Source organism: Drosophila simulans, chromosome 3R, assembly GCF_016746395.2.
Source record: "Drosophila simulans strain w501 chromosome 3R, Prin_Dsim_3.1, whole genome shotgun sequence".
Taxonomy (NCBI): Eukaryota; Metazoa; Arthropoda; class Insecta; order Diptera; family Drosophilidae; genus Drosophila; species Drosophila simulans.
Window position 1 is genome coordinate 11,836,456 of NC_052523.2, and position 14,497 is coordinate 11,850,952.

Here is a 14,497-nt window from a genome sequence, read left to right on the forward strand (position 1 = left end):
ATATACTAAAACTCTAATTTTGAAACTAATTGGTTAGGATATTAAAATTGGGACTTGCGAATTTTCCAACACCATTTTCCTCGTGTGAGGTCATGGACAAACACTCGTTTATTGGCTGACAAATCCGATTTAGTGTGAGCTTTAAATAAGCCGCACAAACAGGCCCTATATATGGCGATATATCCTTGCCCAGGAGCTTTCATGGACACAATGTTCGTGTTGGAGATATTTCATTGAATCAATTATCGCTGGACATGGCATAATAATTACTGTCTGCTGCACACAGAAGCGCACACTGGCAGACACAATCCACCACCCACTTCAATCCAGTCCAGTCCATCCCAGCTCAACCACCCAAAAACACCCAACCCCACCCACTCACCCACACACTGGCAAGGTCGCCCGAAGCGACGGAGCAGCAGGGACATGTTCATTTCTTCATTGATAACTGGAAGGGAAGCTCATCCTGGCCTCGTTACTTAACCAACTGTAACAGTCCAACTGAGAGACAGAGAGGCAAGAGTCTCGGCGAAAGAGACGGGGACAGGTGAGCAGAGAAGGAAGGCACGGACTGACGCAAACAGAAGGCGAAGGATGCAAGTTGCACTTGGATAAATTTCATTACTATTGATAGTAAGTTTCATTAAATGATATGCGTAAAATCAACTGAAGCAGTAAAAGCACAAGCACTTTATTATTCGTAATATTACAAATGAATATAAAAATATCTTTATTTATTATTACTATTATCTAATTTATTTTACTTAAGCATTTATTAATACCTAACAAAAGATTTACCAACGAAAATAAGAAAAAACAAAATACTCTGCCCCGATTTCTCTCCGTGCAGCAGTAAAACAAAAATTTGCTCGTATTAAAGCAAAATAATGAAGTGAAAATGGCAACAATGTGATTACACACAGTCATAGACCCAAAGCCATAATAAATTGTTCCACAAGCGAGAGGTCAGATCCAAAGAGAGAGAGAGAGAGAAGTAGGAACGCAGTGAGAGCGAGAGGGAGCATCTGCGCATGCGCTAATCGACATGTTGCAGATACATCCTCCTGGGCAACATTATGGTAATGGCTAACTTGTTGGATGCAGCTGCTCCACTCCACTTCATTCCACTCCGCTTACACTTCCACTTCATAATTTCCTCCGGCGGGAAAAACTTTTCGCTCTCGCAGCGATTTGTCTGGCAAACAATTTCCGAAATGCGATTGCTTAAACGCAATACGAAAAGTTATTAATTGAGCTGGCCGTAATGAGCTCATTTACAGATTGTAATGTGCTCCCATTACAGGCACACGAACAGCTGCCGATTTCGATTTCTCGATTCTGAATCCGGAGCACTTGATGCCAGGCATTACGTCGAGTTAAATGGCTTGTAATGACGACGACGATGGGGCGTCGATGGGGGGTTGTGAGTTCGTGAGGACGGGGAGTTAAATAGGGCTAAATGTGTCCAATCACTTGGGGGCTATTGGGGTCTGAACCCGATTTGGAACAAGGCGAGCAAATGTCAGACAGCGATTTCCCATTTGTCACTGGCCGTTTGATATGGATATGACTACATCTAATGGATACACACAATTCTATCTAATCGCCGCCAGTTTAGGAGGCTGGAAAACAGGCGAAAAACTTTAGACCAAATGGGAATCGATGTGTGGCAAGTTAACGCTTTGCTGCCGCTCACATCACTGCTCTTTACTTACGTTGGCTTCTAGACTCTCTTAATATTATAATTTATCAGCAAGGATACCTTTTATTTTTATGTCAGGTTTCCAGTTCTCATAATCACAATGCCATGATATTAAATTCAGTTCTAACTCAAACTCAGACACTACAACAACTAAACAACGACACAACTGATACTACAGAGAAAAAAACATCGTATTGAATAGCAGAGGCACACCTACACTGCCGTATTTATTGTTCAATTTTAGTTGTTTGTTTTTTTTGTAAGTTGGAATGGACGTACTACACGCACACGATCTGTACGGTGAGCAGCTAATCGATCGAGTCGGCGACGCGGTGAACGAAGATGCTGGCGATGACTTGGACACATTGGTGGAAGGACAGCAGCAGCAGCGCCTGGGAGTCTATCGTCAGATGGACATACTCCTGGACGCTCCTCAAGAGCCACCGTTGGGCGTTTTTCCGGCGCAAGGAGGGCCAAATGGACCACCACGTCTGCGCAAGAAACGGAGTTTCTACACAATGACCAAGCCCACTCCGCCATGCCAAAGTCAGGAGCCGGAGATGTGCGTCCTAATGGCCAGTGTCACGAGGGCGATGCGTCACGTTCGCGAGGATCAGCGAGGCGAGTACTTTGCAAATTACCTGGTCGAGAATATGACCAGTCAGAACTACCCGAATGGTGTGGGTCTGCCACAGCATTGGGGTCAGCTCTGATTCGCCATAGTTCCCCCATAGATTGTTAATCAGAAGAATCTCTCTTGGACCTCGGAAGATCGAGCAAGCTCATTGGGATCCCATCCTACACATACATGTAAACGTCCATATCTCCAACCACCCGATATGCATCCAACTAGTTATCTTTCCTCCAAAAACTTGCTCAAAACTAAAAAACACTACACCATAGTTATCTACCGCTCCACCAAGCTCAAAAAAGAGAAAAAAATTTACTTCACTGTTTACAGTTCCCATCCTGTTCAATAAACAACACGATTTAGCAAACTTATATTTTCATATTTGGCTTTCAAGTTACTGTTTTCCAAATTTATTCTACAATTGTTAACAAACAAACCACATAATATATAAGCAACACAATAAATAAAATAAAACCCGAATATTTTATGTGAATTAAATTGTCTATTAAAGGGGCTATCAAACTTTTTTCAATATTTTCAAATCGCTTAATAAATAAACTTTTTACCGAACTTCACTTACAGGTATCAGATTAATAAAGCATTTATTGTTCAAATAGAGACTGCCTCTTGCAGCACGTAACCTATGTACATGCAAATCAAAGTTTTTGATTTTGATTTGTTTGCCGGCGGAGGCCGATTGCCTGAAGGCTACCGAAAAATTCATGAAATTGACAATTAATAAACTTCAAATTGGAAGCCCCACATACGCCATGGATCCCATCACTCCGCCTCGCCCCTTTCCCTCGTCGTTCTTGTGGCAAAAACAAAAGGATTTATAGGGCGCCCCCCAACAACACACACACACACATATGTGGACTACGGCCACTGACAATGGCCACAATGAACAGATGAACAGTGGCAGCCAGGGAACCAGAGAACCAGAGACAAAGGCCGAATGCGGACAATTGCCCAAAGTGTAGCAAATAAATACAAAATGCAAAAGATAATTGCAATCAAAGCCACAAAATGTAGCCAAAAGGCTTATAAATTGTGGGCGGTCGGGCGGCTGAAATGCCGCAGGGATGAGGAAGGGGGGAGGGGGGTTGAATATACTGAAGGTAAACGCATTTAATTTCCTAAATGTGCTTCACATGCCACAGCACAAAGACACACACTTGCATTCATATACAAATAGGCTGCAGTCAGTTGCAGTTGCAGTAGCAGTTGCAATTGCTGTTGCAATGTTGCAGTTGCAATTGCATTGGCCACATCACCCCTACCCCCCTCAACCACAACAAGAACAACAGCAACAAGAGCTGCAGCAGCAGCAGCAGCAAAAAGAAGAAGCAGTTGAAGCGACGGCAATTTACGGCCATTATTGCAACAGACAGCCAGCTTTATTATGTGCCACGCCCGCAACATAAGCACTGAAAACAATTCATATCAATTCAATATTTTAAATAAATCAGATGTCTGTTTTCAAAACGAATAAGCCTTAAAATATAAATATATATACTTTTAAATATTTTAATCTAACAATGTTTATTTTAGTATTATGTTTGTTTAGCTTTAAGTGTTGCTCTACAAAAATGCTGCAAAATGTCCTTGATCATTATATCCCTAATTTATGCAATTTAAAATGGAGGGATTAGTTGCAGCTTTATTTGCATAGGCCTTTATTGTAATAAAAATTAACTAAAAACATGTTTAAATCAAGGGCTAAATCTACTGTGATATTGCTAGTTTGGCGCTCCTAAAAGCCGCTTTAAATGAATTAAATTAAAATAAATCTCCAATAATAACCGCATAATTTAATTGTCCCAGTGCAAGGACTCCATTCCACCCCCTCCCGCACAGAAGGGGTGAGGGGGGTAGGTCGGTGTGGGGCAAGTCCTTCTGCCATAACTTTTTGCGGCTGCTTTTAGGCTGAGCTTTTGCATTTGCTTTTTGGTCGCTCTGTGATTGCGTTGCAAATGGCCACATGCAACAATGTTGCTGTTGCTGCTGTTGTTGTTGGTGGTGGTGCCCCCGCAATGGCGCGCCTTCTAATTGAATTGCATTGAATTGAATTGATTTTCGGTTAGCTTTGTCCGCCTAATTGTTGCATTTACATGGGGTGGGGATGTCCATTTGAAAGCAATACACACAGAAATCAAATTAAACAAAAGTCGCGCCACAAAAGGAGTTATCAACGTTTAAAGCGTAATTATGACATGTTGCAAGGGTTGGTTCATTTAGCAAATGCTGCAACAATCTGACAACCGGAGTGGCATGGCGTTTTGCGTTCGAATTCCATTGTTTGACAGACGATTCGAAACTCTTTCCATCGCATTCTGCCCATTCTGCCCCGTTCTGCACATCCATGCTAAATGGACCCGAGTTATTGGGGTTGTTGCCTCGGTTTCCTGGCTTTCCTGGATATTCCACCCGCCGGCAGTTGAACGCACAAAATGTGATTGATGCTCATCCGCTATCGCCGAGCTCCATTGTTATGCCACGTCTTTGATCTATGGCCACCCTCCATCACCTGGGCATTGTTGAGTAATTGATTTTGCCTCACGTGACTCCATTCCAACCGCCCAACCACCCAACCACCCAACATCACCCTCCAAATATGGCCAAGTTAATTTGGTTTCATCTACTTGCTGGCACGAATTCAATGTCGCGGCAACTTCTTGCAGTTTCTCCTTAATTATACACACACTTAAGTTCGCATTAATTATTGTCACTGAGTTCAGTTCCCGGGAAATATCCCAAAAAAAAAAAATTAAATGGTCGGGATTTTGCTCGCTCAGCGAAGTTGCATACAAACAATTACAGCAACGCGGCGGGGCTAAAAAACTTTAACAATTATAGAAGGCTAGCTTTAAATACTCTATTCCAAGAATTATGTTGACAAATTATTGAAAAACTATAATAATATGGATTATATATTCTTTTTGAATATAAACAATGTTATTTAACATAATTAACTGATAGCATTCTATTATTATTTTGCCTTAAAATATAACCTTGATTATTCTCAGTTAAATAGTACATTTCTGGCTTTTCTTCTCTGTTTAGGAGGTGGTTATTACTTTAGATATTATTGTTTTCAAGTAATGCCCATGTAGTGCCATTTAGAGTATTTAAATATCACTATTGAGTTAAGCGCTTTACATATTTTGTTTTTATTCTGTTGTATTTATGGGGAAACGTGTGCAGAAAGTTTTCCACTTACAAACAATTCACAAGTAAAATACCTTGACTTTTGCTGCCGCTTCTGCTTCTGCTTTTGCTGCCCATGGAAAATGATGGGGGTTTTCTGCGGAGGAAACTGATGTCTGTGACTGCCATTACCAAGGCTCTTATGCCACTCTGATGCCCCTGCTTACACCCTGCCCCTGCGGCATATGGCACTCACACATACACACACATCTGCACTGAGCTCGTGTAGCAAATTGTTGGAAAATAAAGTAAGTACACCAGCAACATAAACAGCAGCAACAGCAGCAACATCCGCCCGAACGAATGGCAAACTGAGCATCAGTTGGAGGCACTTTTCGACGTAAGTAGCGTGGGTGGGCTGCAGTCTGGCTGGATTCCTTGTTTCTCATCGCAAACCCCCCCACCCAATAGCCCCCCAGTTAGGACTACCTTGCTAAGTCCATCCCAACCCGCCCGTCCAAGTGGCAATCCAAGTCGGCTGTCTAAATACGAGCAAGCGATTTGTGTGTCTAGTTGCTAGTTGGCAACAACGACTTTGTGCCGGAGCCATGGCAATAGCTGCCTCGCCAATTGAGTTTATGCCAAATGATAATATTCACCTGCAGCTTTCCGCTGGGATATCCGCAATAAGTAGGTATTCCTCGGGTGCATCTTAAAAATGCAACTAATGAAATTACTCGAGTCGGCTTCTCCTGTTTCAGTGTAATAACCTAATTCCATGGTACTATATTATTCATTTCACTGCACCCAGCCGACAGGAATTTGATGGAATTTCCTGTAAACAGGCAGCTCGCAGCAGACAGACAGACGTACAGCCACTTCCCTCGAATAGACAGACTCACAGACAAGGCATAAACGCATACAGTGAACACCCGGGATGTAGGATGAAGGGGACACGAAGTCCGACGGACACATAAACAGGCTTATGAGCAGCTCCTCGTAAGCGAACTTCCATTGGCTGGTTGGTCTTCTGTTGCTTTTGCCGGTTAAGCAAACAGACCAAACGCCACCACAGACAATCAGAAAGGCATTCAGCCAAGAGAATGCCGAACACCAGCAACAAAGATTGGCCAAAACACAGGGACAAGCAGATACAGTACGTTTTTCAGAAATCTCAATGATATTTAACATCTTAGCTTGAACTCCAAAGTAATCAGTAACTCTAACATATACTTACTTTTCTAAGATAATATTCTAAGATTAATATTATAAGGAGGTAACTAATTTGTTGATACAATACCACAGCTTAATTTCAAATGTCATTCAAAATTCAAAAATGAATATACAACATTTTCTGCCCCGGGGCGCCATTTGTTTGCATACTTGAGCTAAAAGCCAGCACAATATGGCTGGAAGACCGAGTGTCCCAAAGACAATTCTCTGGGTGATTCATTTGGCATTTTGCGAACTTAATTGATGGCAATTTGTGATTCCGTCCGCCGCACTCCATCTGCACGAGACCGAGACAGCGGACCATTAACACATTTTAATCTGCCGCCGGGCGAATGGCTTTTGTGCGGTCGGTGGGGTCTCTCTGTGTATCTGAATCTGAATGTGAATCTGAATATGAATCCGAGACCGAAACTGAATCGGAATCGGAATCGGAAGCTCCTCCGGCAACGAAAGCTGGCGCTCAGTCGCTCTTAATCATCAGCATAAGCAATAATGGGAAACAATTGCCATCTGCCGACTGCCAGACCTCAGTTGCTTTTGCTTTTGCTGTTGCTGCTGCTCTTGCTGTTGCTGCCACTGAAATTGCTGAGCTGAGGCACAAACTTTTATTGCATTGCCATGTCAACAGTCGTAGCAGCAGCAATTGTTATCCCTGTGTACGAGTGAGTGTGTGGCACCATTGCACTTAAAATGCGAATCCGAATCTGAAACCGACTGCGAATGCGAATTGTGACGCAAAATGAAGCTACTTGTGCGCCACTGGCAGCAGATACAGATACAGATACAGATGCAAACTGTGCGGTGCCACTGCTGCTGCTGCAGCATGCCACATTCAATTAGTGCAACAACATATCCTGCCAGCAGTTGATGTTGCTCTCTTGCACGGCAGTCCGTAGTCCAGAGTCGGTGCTACACTTAATTTTATTCATTTGACAGTGCCACAGTCGGCGTCTCGTCCATGGGGCACATTCGAATCGCTGCCACACGTTCACCAGCAATTAAGGTCATTGAAGGCAGCAGAAAAAGCGGCAACAGAAAGTGCAACGGGCCAACAACAGAGGAAATACTTTTTAATTATGACATTTTATTGAGTGAACATTTATGCAAATATGACAAGACCTTTTATTTTGTCGCCATTTGTAGGTTTGAGGCGCTTTTAATGAGCGGGTTAACAGGGTTGAACGGGTCCATTGTTCAAGCGATTTTGCATTCAAGTTGGGGAAACACGGACGAAGTTTGCCGACTAAGGGTTAACACAATTTGCTCAAGTTCAGTTGATTCTACAGTAAATATAACTATGATTGCTTTTGTAATAGGTAATAATGGTAAATCGTTATTAAACAATTGTATTGTATATAAATTTTAGCTTATGAGTTAATACCTAAAAATATTGCTTATATTGCTTGGAGCATATACTCATCATAACGAAGTGTCATAATTCGATTATTCACTGTAGCTGAAAACTCAGCTCCAATTATGTCTAATAGAAATTCTAGCCATCATCCTGCAATCAAATTAACGCCCTTACTCCTGGACTGGAATTTAATTTGGCAAATACATTTAGCCATCGAGCCTCTGAGCCTTCATGCATTTTTCACACATTTTAAATGTCGCAAAGCGCATAAAAATTCCATAAATACGCTAATGAAACACATGGTCGAGGACACACGCAGGCATCGTTGGCAGAAATGGGGAAAAATCTGAAAAGGGAAGAGCCTGGCAGCAAAAGCGAGCAAAAGAGTTAAAACGGAACAGGCCACCCAGGCAGGCAGTCGAAGGGGGGGGGTATATTTTCCCACACCCGCGCCCGCTCGTCGTCACGGCAAATGCATTTCCATTTCATTTCCATTTATTTCAATTTCTTTCGCCATCGTTTTTATTTTCATTTTTCATTTTTGCTTTCTTCTGCTACATATACATTTATGGGCAAACACAAAATCGGATACAATTTTTGCTGGGCGCCTGTGACTTTTGAGTGCATTTACAGTAGCCAGAATAGCAGTGTAACGATAAATGTATCCGTTGTATCTCCATTGAAATCCGCATCTCAATCTGTATCTGCATCTGAATCTGCATTCGTATCTGACTTTGAGCCTGAGCCTGTCTGGGTTATTTGGCTTTTATGCAACCATTTAGCAAACACATCATAAAAATTCAATTCAATTCTGTGTTTACGTCGACTCCAGATGATATTGCTTTTTAATTGCGGACACGAGCGGAAATTGCTTTCACAAACAGCCAAACACATTCGCATCAGAGGCACAAGCACCAGCACCAGCATATTCGCAGCCAAATGGATACAAATGGGGGGCAGGATCGGGATCGGAATGGGGCCCATTGACATTTCGGTTTTGCTGGCTGGCTGTTGGGGCAAGGAGGCTGGAAATGGGGAAAGCCGAGGAAAACTAGCTGCGGAAGTGCGTTGATTGCAGGCCTTCTGGGATGAGGGCAACTCCTCGTGCCATTTTGCCTGACCTCAAAAACTTTGACCTTTTTCGCTGCAGTTTATTCTTGGGTTTTGTTTCGTTTTTAATTGCACCACATGCGCCATGCAATATATAATTGGAAGCAAGCCCAGCTCACCAACACCCACTTGGACACTCAAAAAATATGGAGCATTCAAGTAGGGGTTTTTTTAATTTACCATTACTAAGTATATTTGTATTCACAACTCATCCAAGAATCCTATTTTTACACCAAACTGTAATATACTATTTTATAAAAGTATCATAGTATCTTAGTAAATTAATTAAATTTTCTTAAAGTGCACATGAGCGAGCAGGCGCGCTCTCATTTAATATGAAAGTCACAGAATGTGAGCTAATTGAAAACACTTGCAATATTTATGAGCCGAGCAACATGTTGCCAAGCCACTTGACTCTAAAGCCCCCCACCACACCGCAGAGAGTGAGAGAGAAAGAAATAGAGAGGGAGAAAGAGGCATTGAGCTAGCCACATGTTGCCAAGCTAATAAAACAACAAAATGATTTTATTATAATGGATTTATAACGCAGGCCAAGAGCAAACAGGCTATTAGACAGAGATACAAGACTTCGTCGTATTCCCGTGGCGTGAGAAAGAGAGACAGAAGGGAGAAAGGGACGGGAATAGAGCAAAAGAGAGAGAGATGCACTTTTGAATTGAGACGCGAATGCGGCAGTCCATTAAGCGCAATGTTGTTGTCATCGTTTAATGCTTTTGTTGCCTATTTGCCTTTTGCGACTTGACAGCTCCACTATCTTTTCTCTCAGTGCACAGAGAAAAAATGTGCACAACCACAGTTACTTTAAAGATGAAATAAGCGGAATAGGGATACAAGTTTGCAAACAACCTCCGCCCAGTAATTTATTATTTTTAGGTGTACTAAACAACTGCAACTTTGAGATGCAAAATATTTCCAGTGTACATCCGAGTGAGTTGAATGAGAGCGATTTCAGCTTGCGTGTGCGCATTTGCAGCGATGTTGCTGCCGTGTCTGCAGCATAAATGGGGCCCCCACAGCGTCTCCATAAGTGGAGATATTTATAATAAGTTTATTTGCTTGTGCTCTTTGTTTTTCTCTAGCCCAAGCAGCAATGCAGCAGCAACATCAACAACAAAAGCGTCAGCAAGGGGAACATTCACAGCGGCAGCAACATGCAACATGTTGCTGCCGTGGCGTCAATGTTGCCCAGCTTGTTTGCCGCTGTTGGGCATTCACATTCACAATCACATTCGCAGTTGTAAATTGACGTTTTGCGTTAACGACCGAAGCGCCTTGGTCGTCGGTTTCGGCTTAAGTCCCATCCGCAACATCGCGTGTGTTTCGTGAACTCTTCGCCCAAAGTAAGGCAATTTTTGTGTGTGTGCTAGCATCATCACCATCATCACCATCATCAACATCAGAATCGAGCAGCATCCTTGGCCCGCACCCCATGCAACGCACAATTTGTTTTGCATGCAGCCCGAACATGACTTCATCAGTGCAGAGAAAAAACACCAAACCACTTAATGGATTATTTTTAATATGAAAGTCATAAACCTACAATCAAATAGTTATAGTAATTATTGAAGAACAAGTCTTAGTTGTTATTGAAGCACTAAATTATACTACCTGCCTCAAGAATTTGGTAAGTCCCAAACGAGTTTTTGAATAATTATTTTGATAAAGAATCAATACACATGTTTTTAATGCCAAATTTTTACGTTGAATTAAAATCGATAAGGTACTCCGAATTTAAATTTCCAAATATAAATACTTCTTGGGAAATCCATAAGCCATAATCCAAAATCCACCCGAAATTCCCTATAAAATTATAGAAAGTAACTTACTGTAATATTAAGATTCAAATAAACATTACTGAATCGCAAGTTCGCGGGAATAGCCCCAAAAAACTTTAATCAAGGCAAGCATTTTATTCGTACAAATTAAATTATCATTATTTCAATTGAAATGTGTGGAACACGATTACTATTCAGTTCTCAACTATACTGTGAGTTATCAGGAAATAAAACAATAAACTAAACAATAAAACACACTTCAATCGTTTTATTTGACGATGTCATTGAATAAGTGCCTTATCCTAAATAGCGACAATATGATCTAACTTTCTGTCAGTGTAGTCGTGTTTATTTGAAGTGACTTCCACGACTCCCCGACTTTTTTGCTCGTCGTGCTTCTATTCAAGTGTATCTAAATTGCTTCATCTTCGTCTTGTGCAGCAGCGGCAGCAGCAACATCAGCATCTCGTTGATGTTATTTCTCGTTTCATATTTTCGCAGTTATTTTTAGTTCGCCGCCGCTGCCCTTTTCAATCCCTTTTTAGCGAATACCCAATTCAATTCAATTTGCAGCCCGTAGAATTTAAATGAGCAATCAGGGCACTCATAGCCCGTCCATTGTTATTGTGGCTTCACTTCCCTAATGATGCTGGACTGAGCCGGAGCCTAAACTGTTGCTCTTGAGATCTTGAGATGTGAGGGGAGTTCATGGGCTTGGTTTTCTCGGATTGCGGCAACTTTTCGTCGTTTGACTGTTTGACCACAATTGAAGCGGCATTAATCATTTCGCGAATATATAGAACGCTCGCGATAACCTAAAAATAAATATGGCAATCATGAGTAATTGGCCTTATCAATAGCATAACATCGCCCATTAATAATCGCACCCTTGTAGCTAATTGAGCTGTCGCCCCTCTTACAGCTTATAATTATTATTAATAAAATAGGAAAGCAAAAAAAACTGAAAAAACTGAAAAAAAGAAAGAGGCACGCACACAATCTCACACTGCTGACTAACAACACAAATTGAATTACGACATTCCTGTAAAGACAATGAATGGCTTTTGTGTGTGCGGTGACCCAAAGCGACGTTCTCAGGAAATGAAATTATACACCAATTATTGCCAACAACAGCAAAAGCTTTTAAAGAAATTGGAAAGAGTGGCGAAGACGGGGAACGTAGCGATACGATACGAAACGAAACGAAGCGATTCGAAATGTGAGCGGTGAATATGGCAACGAAATCTCAATAATTAATCAAATAATAAATCTCGGTGAGCAATTAAGAGGAGAAAGACAAAGCCAGCGAACCGAAAGGCCGAAAGCAATAAAAACCATTGAAAAGCCGTTGGCTCAGCATTAATTAGCGCTAAACGCCGTCGCAACAAGCAGCGGTAACGACAGCAGCAACATCCACGAACGGCAGCAACATGAACTCCGCAGCGCAACAGCGGCAGCATCCGCCGACTTATTAAAGTATGTACATATAACTCAATTATAGAGAATTAAAAACAAACTCAAAGGCAGGCAACGTCGGCGATTCGCAGTGCAGAAAGCGGTGCACTTGGAAAAAAAATATGTAAAAACTGCCTAAACAAATAGGAAAAATGTATAGCAATATCATTCCACGCATTTTATTTGAAGCTCTATATGTAAAGCCAGATTTAAAATGTATCTTAGAGTATGTTCCTATTTGTCAAGCAAATTCTAATATTTTTTTCAAGTGCTTGGAAACGACGTGCTGCGGCAGCAGCAATCAAAGCAATAAAACACATTCAGCATTTAATAAAGACACCCCAGCAACATGTTGCAAGCGGGCCGGCAACAGCAACATCGTGAATTTGAATTTATGAGCTTCGCACACACACACACACTTACACACTTTATCGTTCGCAACGAGATACAATTAAGCCGTAATGCATATGAAAATTCGTGTTTTATTGCCGTGCGTTATGTTCACGTGCGCGGCAACTGTTTGTATCTGTATCTGTTAATGTATCTGTATCTATATCCATCGCTTTATCTCCCTCGCTCTCTCTTTCCCACTCACGCGCGCTCTCTCTCTCGCTCCCTCTCCCACTCGCTGTGAGCGCAGCGTAATTGTAATTATAGTAATATGTTTTATGATGGGCCCTCGTTTAGCAGCAACCCCCGCGACGCGTTTGGCCAAAATGTATCTAGATACATAATTGCCACATTCAGTCGTCGTTAAATAGTTGCACGGCGCAGTTCACACAAGCGGCAAAAGCAGCGCCGCAGCAGCGACAGCAACAGCAACAGCAGCAGCAGCAGCAACAGCATAGCAGCAGCAGCAGCAACACGCCAGCAACATTCGTGCTTTATAGCACTCGCACTCAGAAGTCGTTCAGAATCGCTGCCGTCGTGGTCCCGGTCGGTGTTTCGGTATCGGTATCGGATTGTTGACTAACTCTCTGTTTATTTGCCATCCGTTCTGGCCGTGTTTTTGTGCGCTTTTTTTCGGCGTGGAACCGAAGTCGAAACGCAAAGTTGCCGGTAAATCGTTTGACCGACCGCCGGGTCCAAAAAGTCAAATTCAATTTACGCGCCACGTAATTATAATTAGGCATGAGGCCATACAAGCAATGGTACTGCTAGAACTGAACAATCGACCCCCTCAGAGAGTGTACTATTTTAATTAAGTGTGTGCTACAGCAACAGCAACAGCGACAACAACAAAAGCAAAAGCAGCCGAGCTATAACAACCATAACATAACAACGGCGAAAAGAAGTCACGCATGTGTATCTTTGTATCTTCGTATCTTTGTATCCGAACTGCTTTCGTGCGTAGGAACGTGTGTGCGAACGTGTGTATTTGTGCCGCTTTTGTGTCCATTAGTCACACATGAAACTAATTAGCATTTCGTCTGTTTGTTATTGTCGCGTTTGCTGGTCAAAAGAATTAGCGCGGCAAGAGCAACGTCAAGCGCCATTAAGCGATATCTTTAAATATGTGTATATGTATGTTCGTATATATATGTATATGATATTTATATATCGGCCTGGGATGGGACTGTTTTCTTTTATGATTTTCGCTTGGCATTTCCCATTAATTTGTTTATTTTCTGCCGCATTCCCACCGACGGCAATCGGCAATTGGCAATCAGTAATCAGCGATCGAGTTTATATGGTCAGCACAAAAAATGATCAAAGAAGGCAGCCATTTGAGCGGCAGTAGCAAGCATCTTCGCTAATTGCTGGCTGTTGTATCTGCAAGACACTTTGCCGCTCACACCTCCAGCATTGCTGTTTGCCAGCATTTTGTATCTGTTCTTTTTTGTTGTTTTTCCCCCCTATTATTGCTGGTTCGCACGCTCGGCAGGCAATTTGTCAACGCGAACGCCGCTGACAGGTTACGCAGCCGCACTGTTGCCAATTGATTTTCAATTCAATTTATGTGGCACAGCCATAGCTATCTAGACACATGGACGTGTATATACATATATGTATTCTCTCATAAATAAATTATGAAGCGTGTGCAAAAAAGGAAATTTCCATTTTTCACA

At 42.1% G+C, this 14,497-nt stretch overlaps 2 protein-coding genes and 1 long non-coding RNA gene across 4 annotated transcripts in view; all 3 read left to right on the forward strand.

Annotated features, from left to right (window-relative positions):
• Nucleotides 1-1,803: 1,803 nt before the first annotated feature.
• On the forward strand, nt 1,804-2,704 carry LOC6728098 (male-specific protein scotti). Its single transcript, XM_002103414.4, has one exon. It carries the CDS (start codon nt 1,972-1,974, stop codon nt 2,413-2,415), a length of 444 nt encoding a protein of 147 aa, XP_002103450.1. The 5' UTR covers nt 1,804-1,971; the 3' UTR covers nt 2,416-2,704.
• Nucleotides 2,705-5,983: 3,279 nt separating this feature from the next.
• On the forward strand, nt 5,984-6,340 carry LOC27208690. 2 transcript variants are annotated; one of them, XR_001600994.3, is made up of 2 exons: nt 5,984-6,170; nt 6,242-6,340. It is a non-coding gene; the product is annotated as an uncharacterized LOC27208690 (long non-coding RNA). The 2 variants fall into 2 exon arrangements; XR_001600995.3 differs by having other exon boundaries at nt 6,292-6,340.
• A 4,066-nt stretch (nt 6,341-10,406) lies between these two features.
• LOC6728102 (homeobox protein abdominal-B) overlaps nt 10,407-14,497 on the forward strand; it is a 42,646-nt gene continuing 38,555 nt past the window's right edge. The window contains exon 1 of the mRNA XM_016176735.3: nt 10,407-10,822. The gene's annotated coding sequence lies outside the window, so the exon portion shown is untranslated. The remainder of the gene's footprint in view (nt 10,823-14,497) is intronic.

Bases quoted from the DNA above. Each gene is read 5' to 3' on its own strand.
- LOC6728098 (XM_002103414.4), top strand. From the start codon at position 1,972: ATGGACGTACTACACGCACACGATCTGTACGGTGAGCAGCTAATCGAT.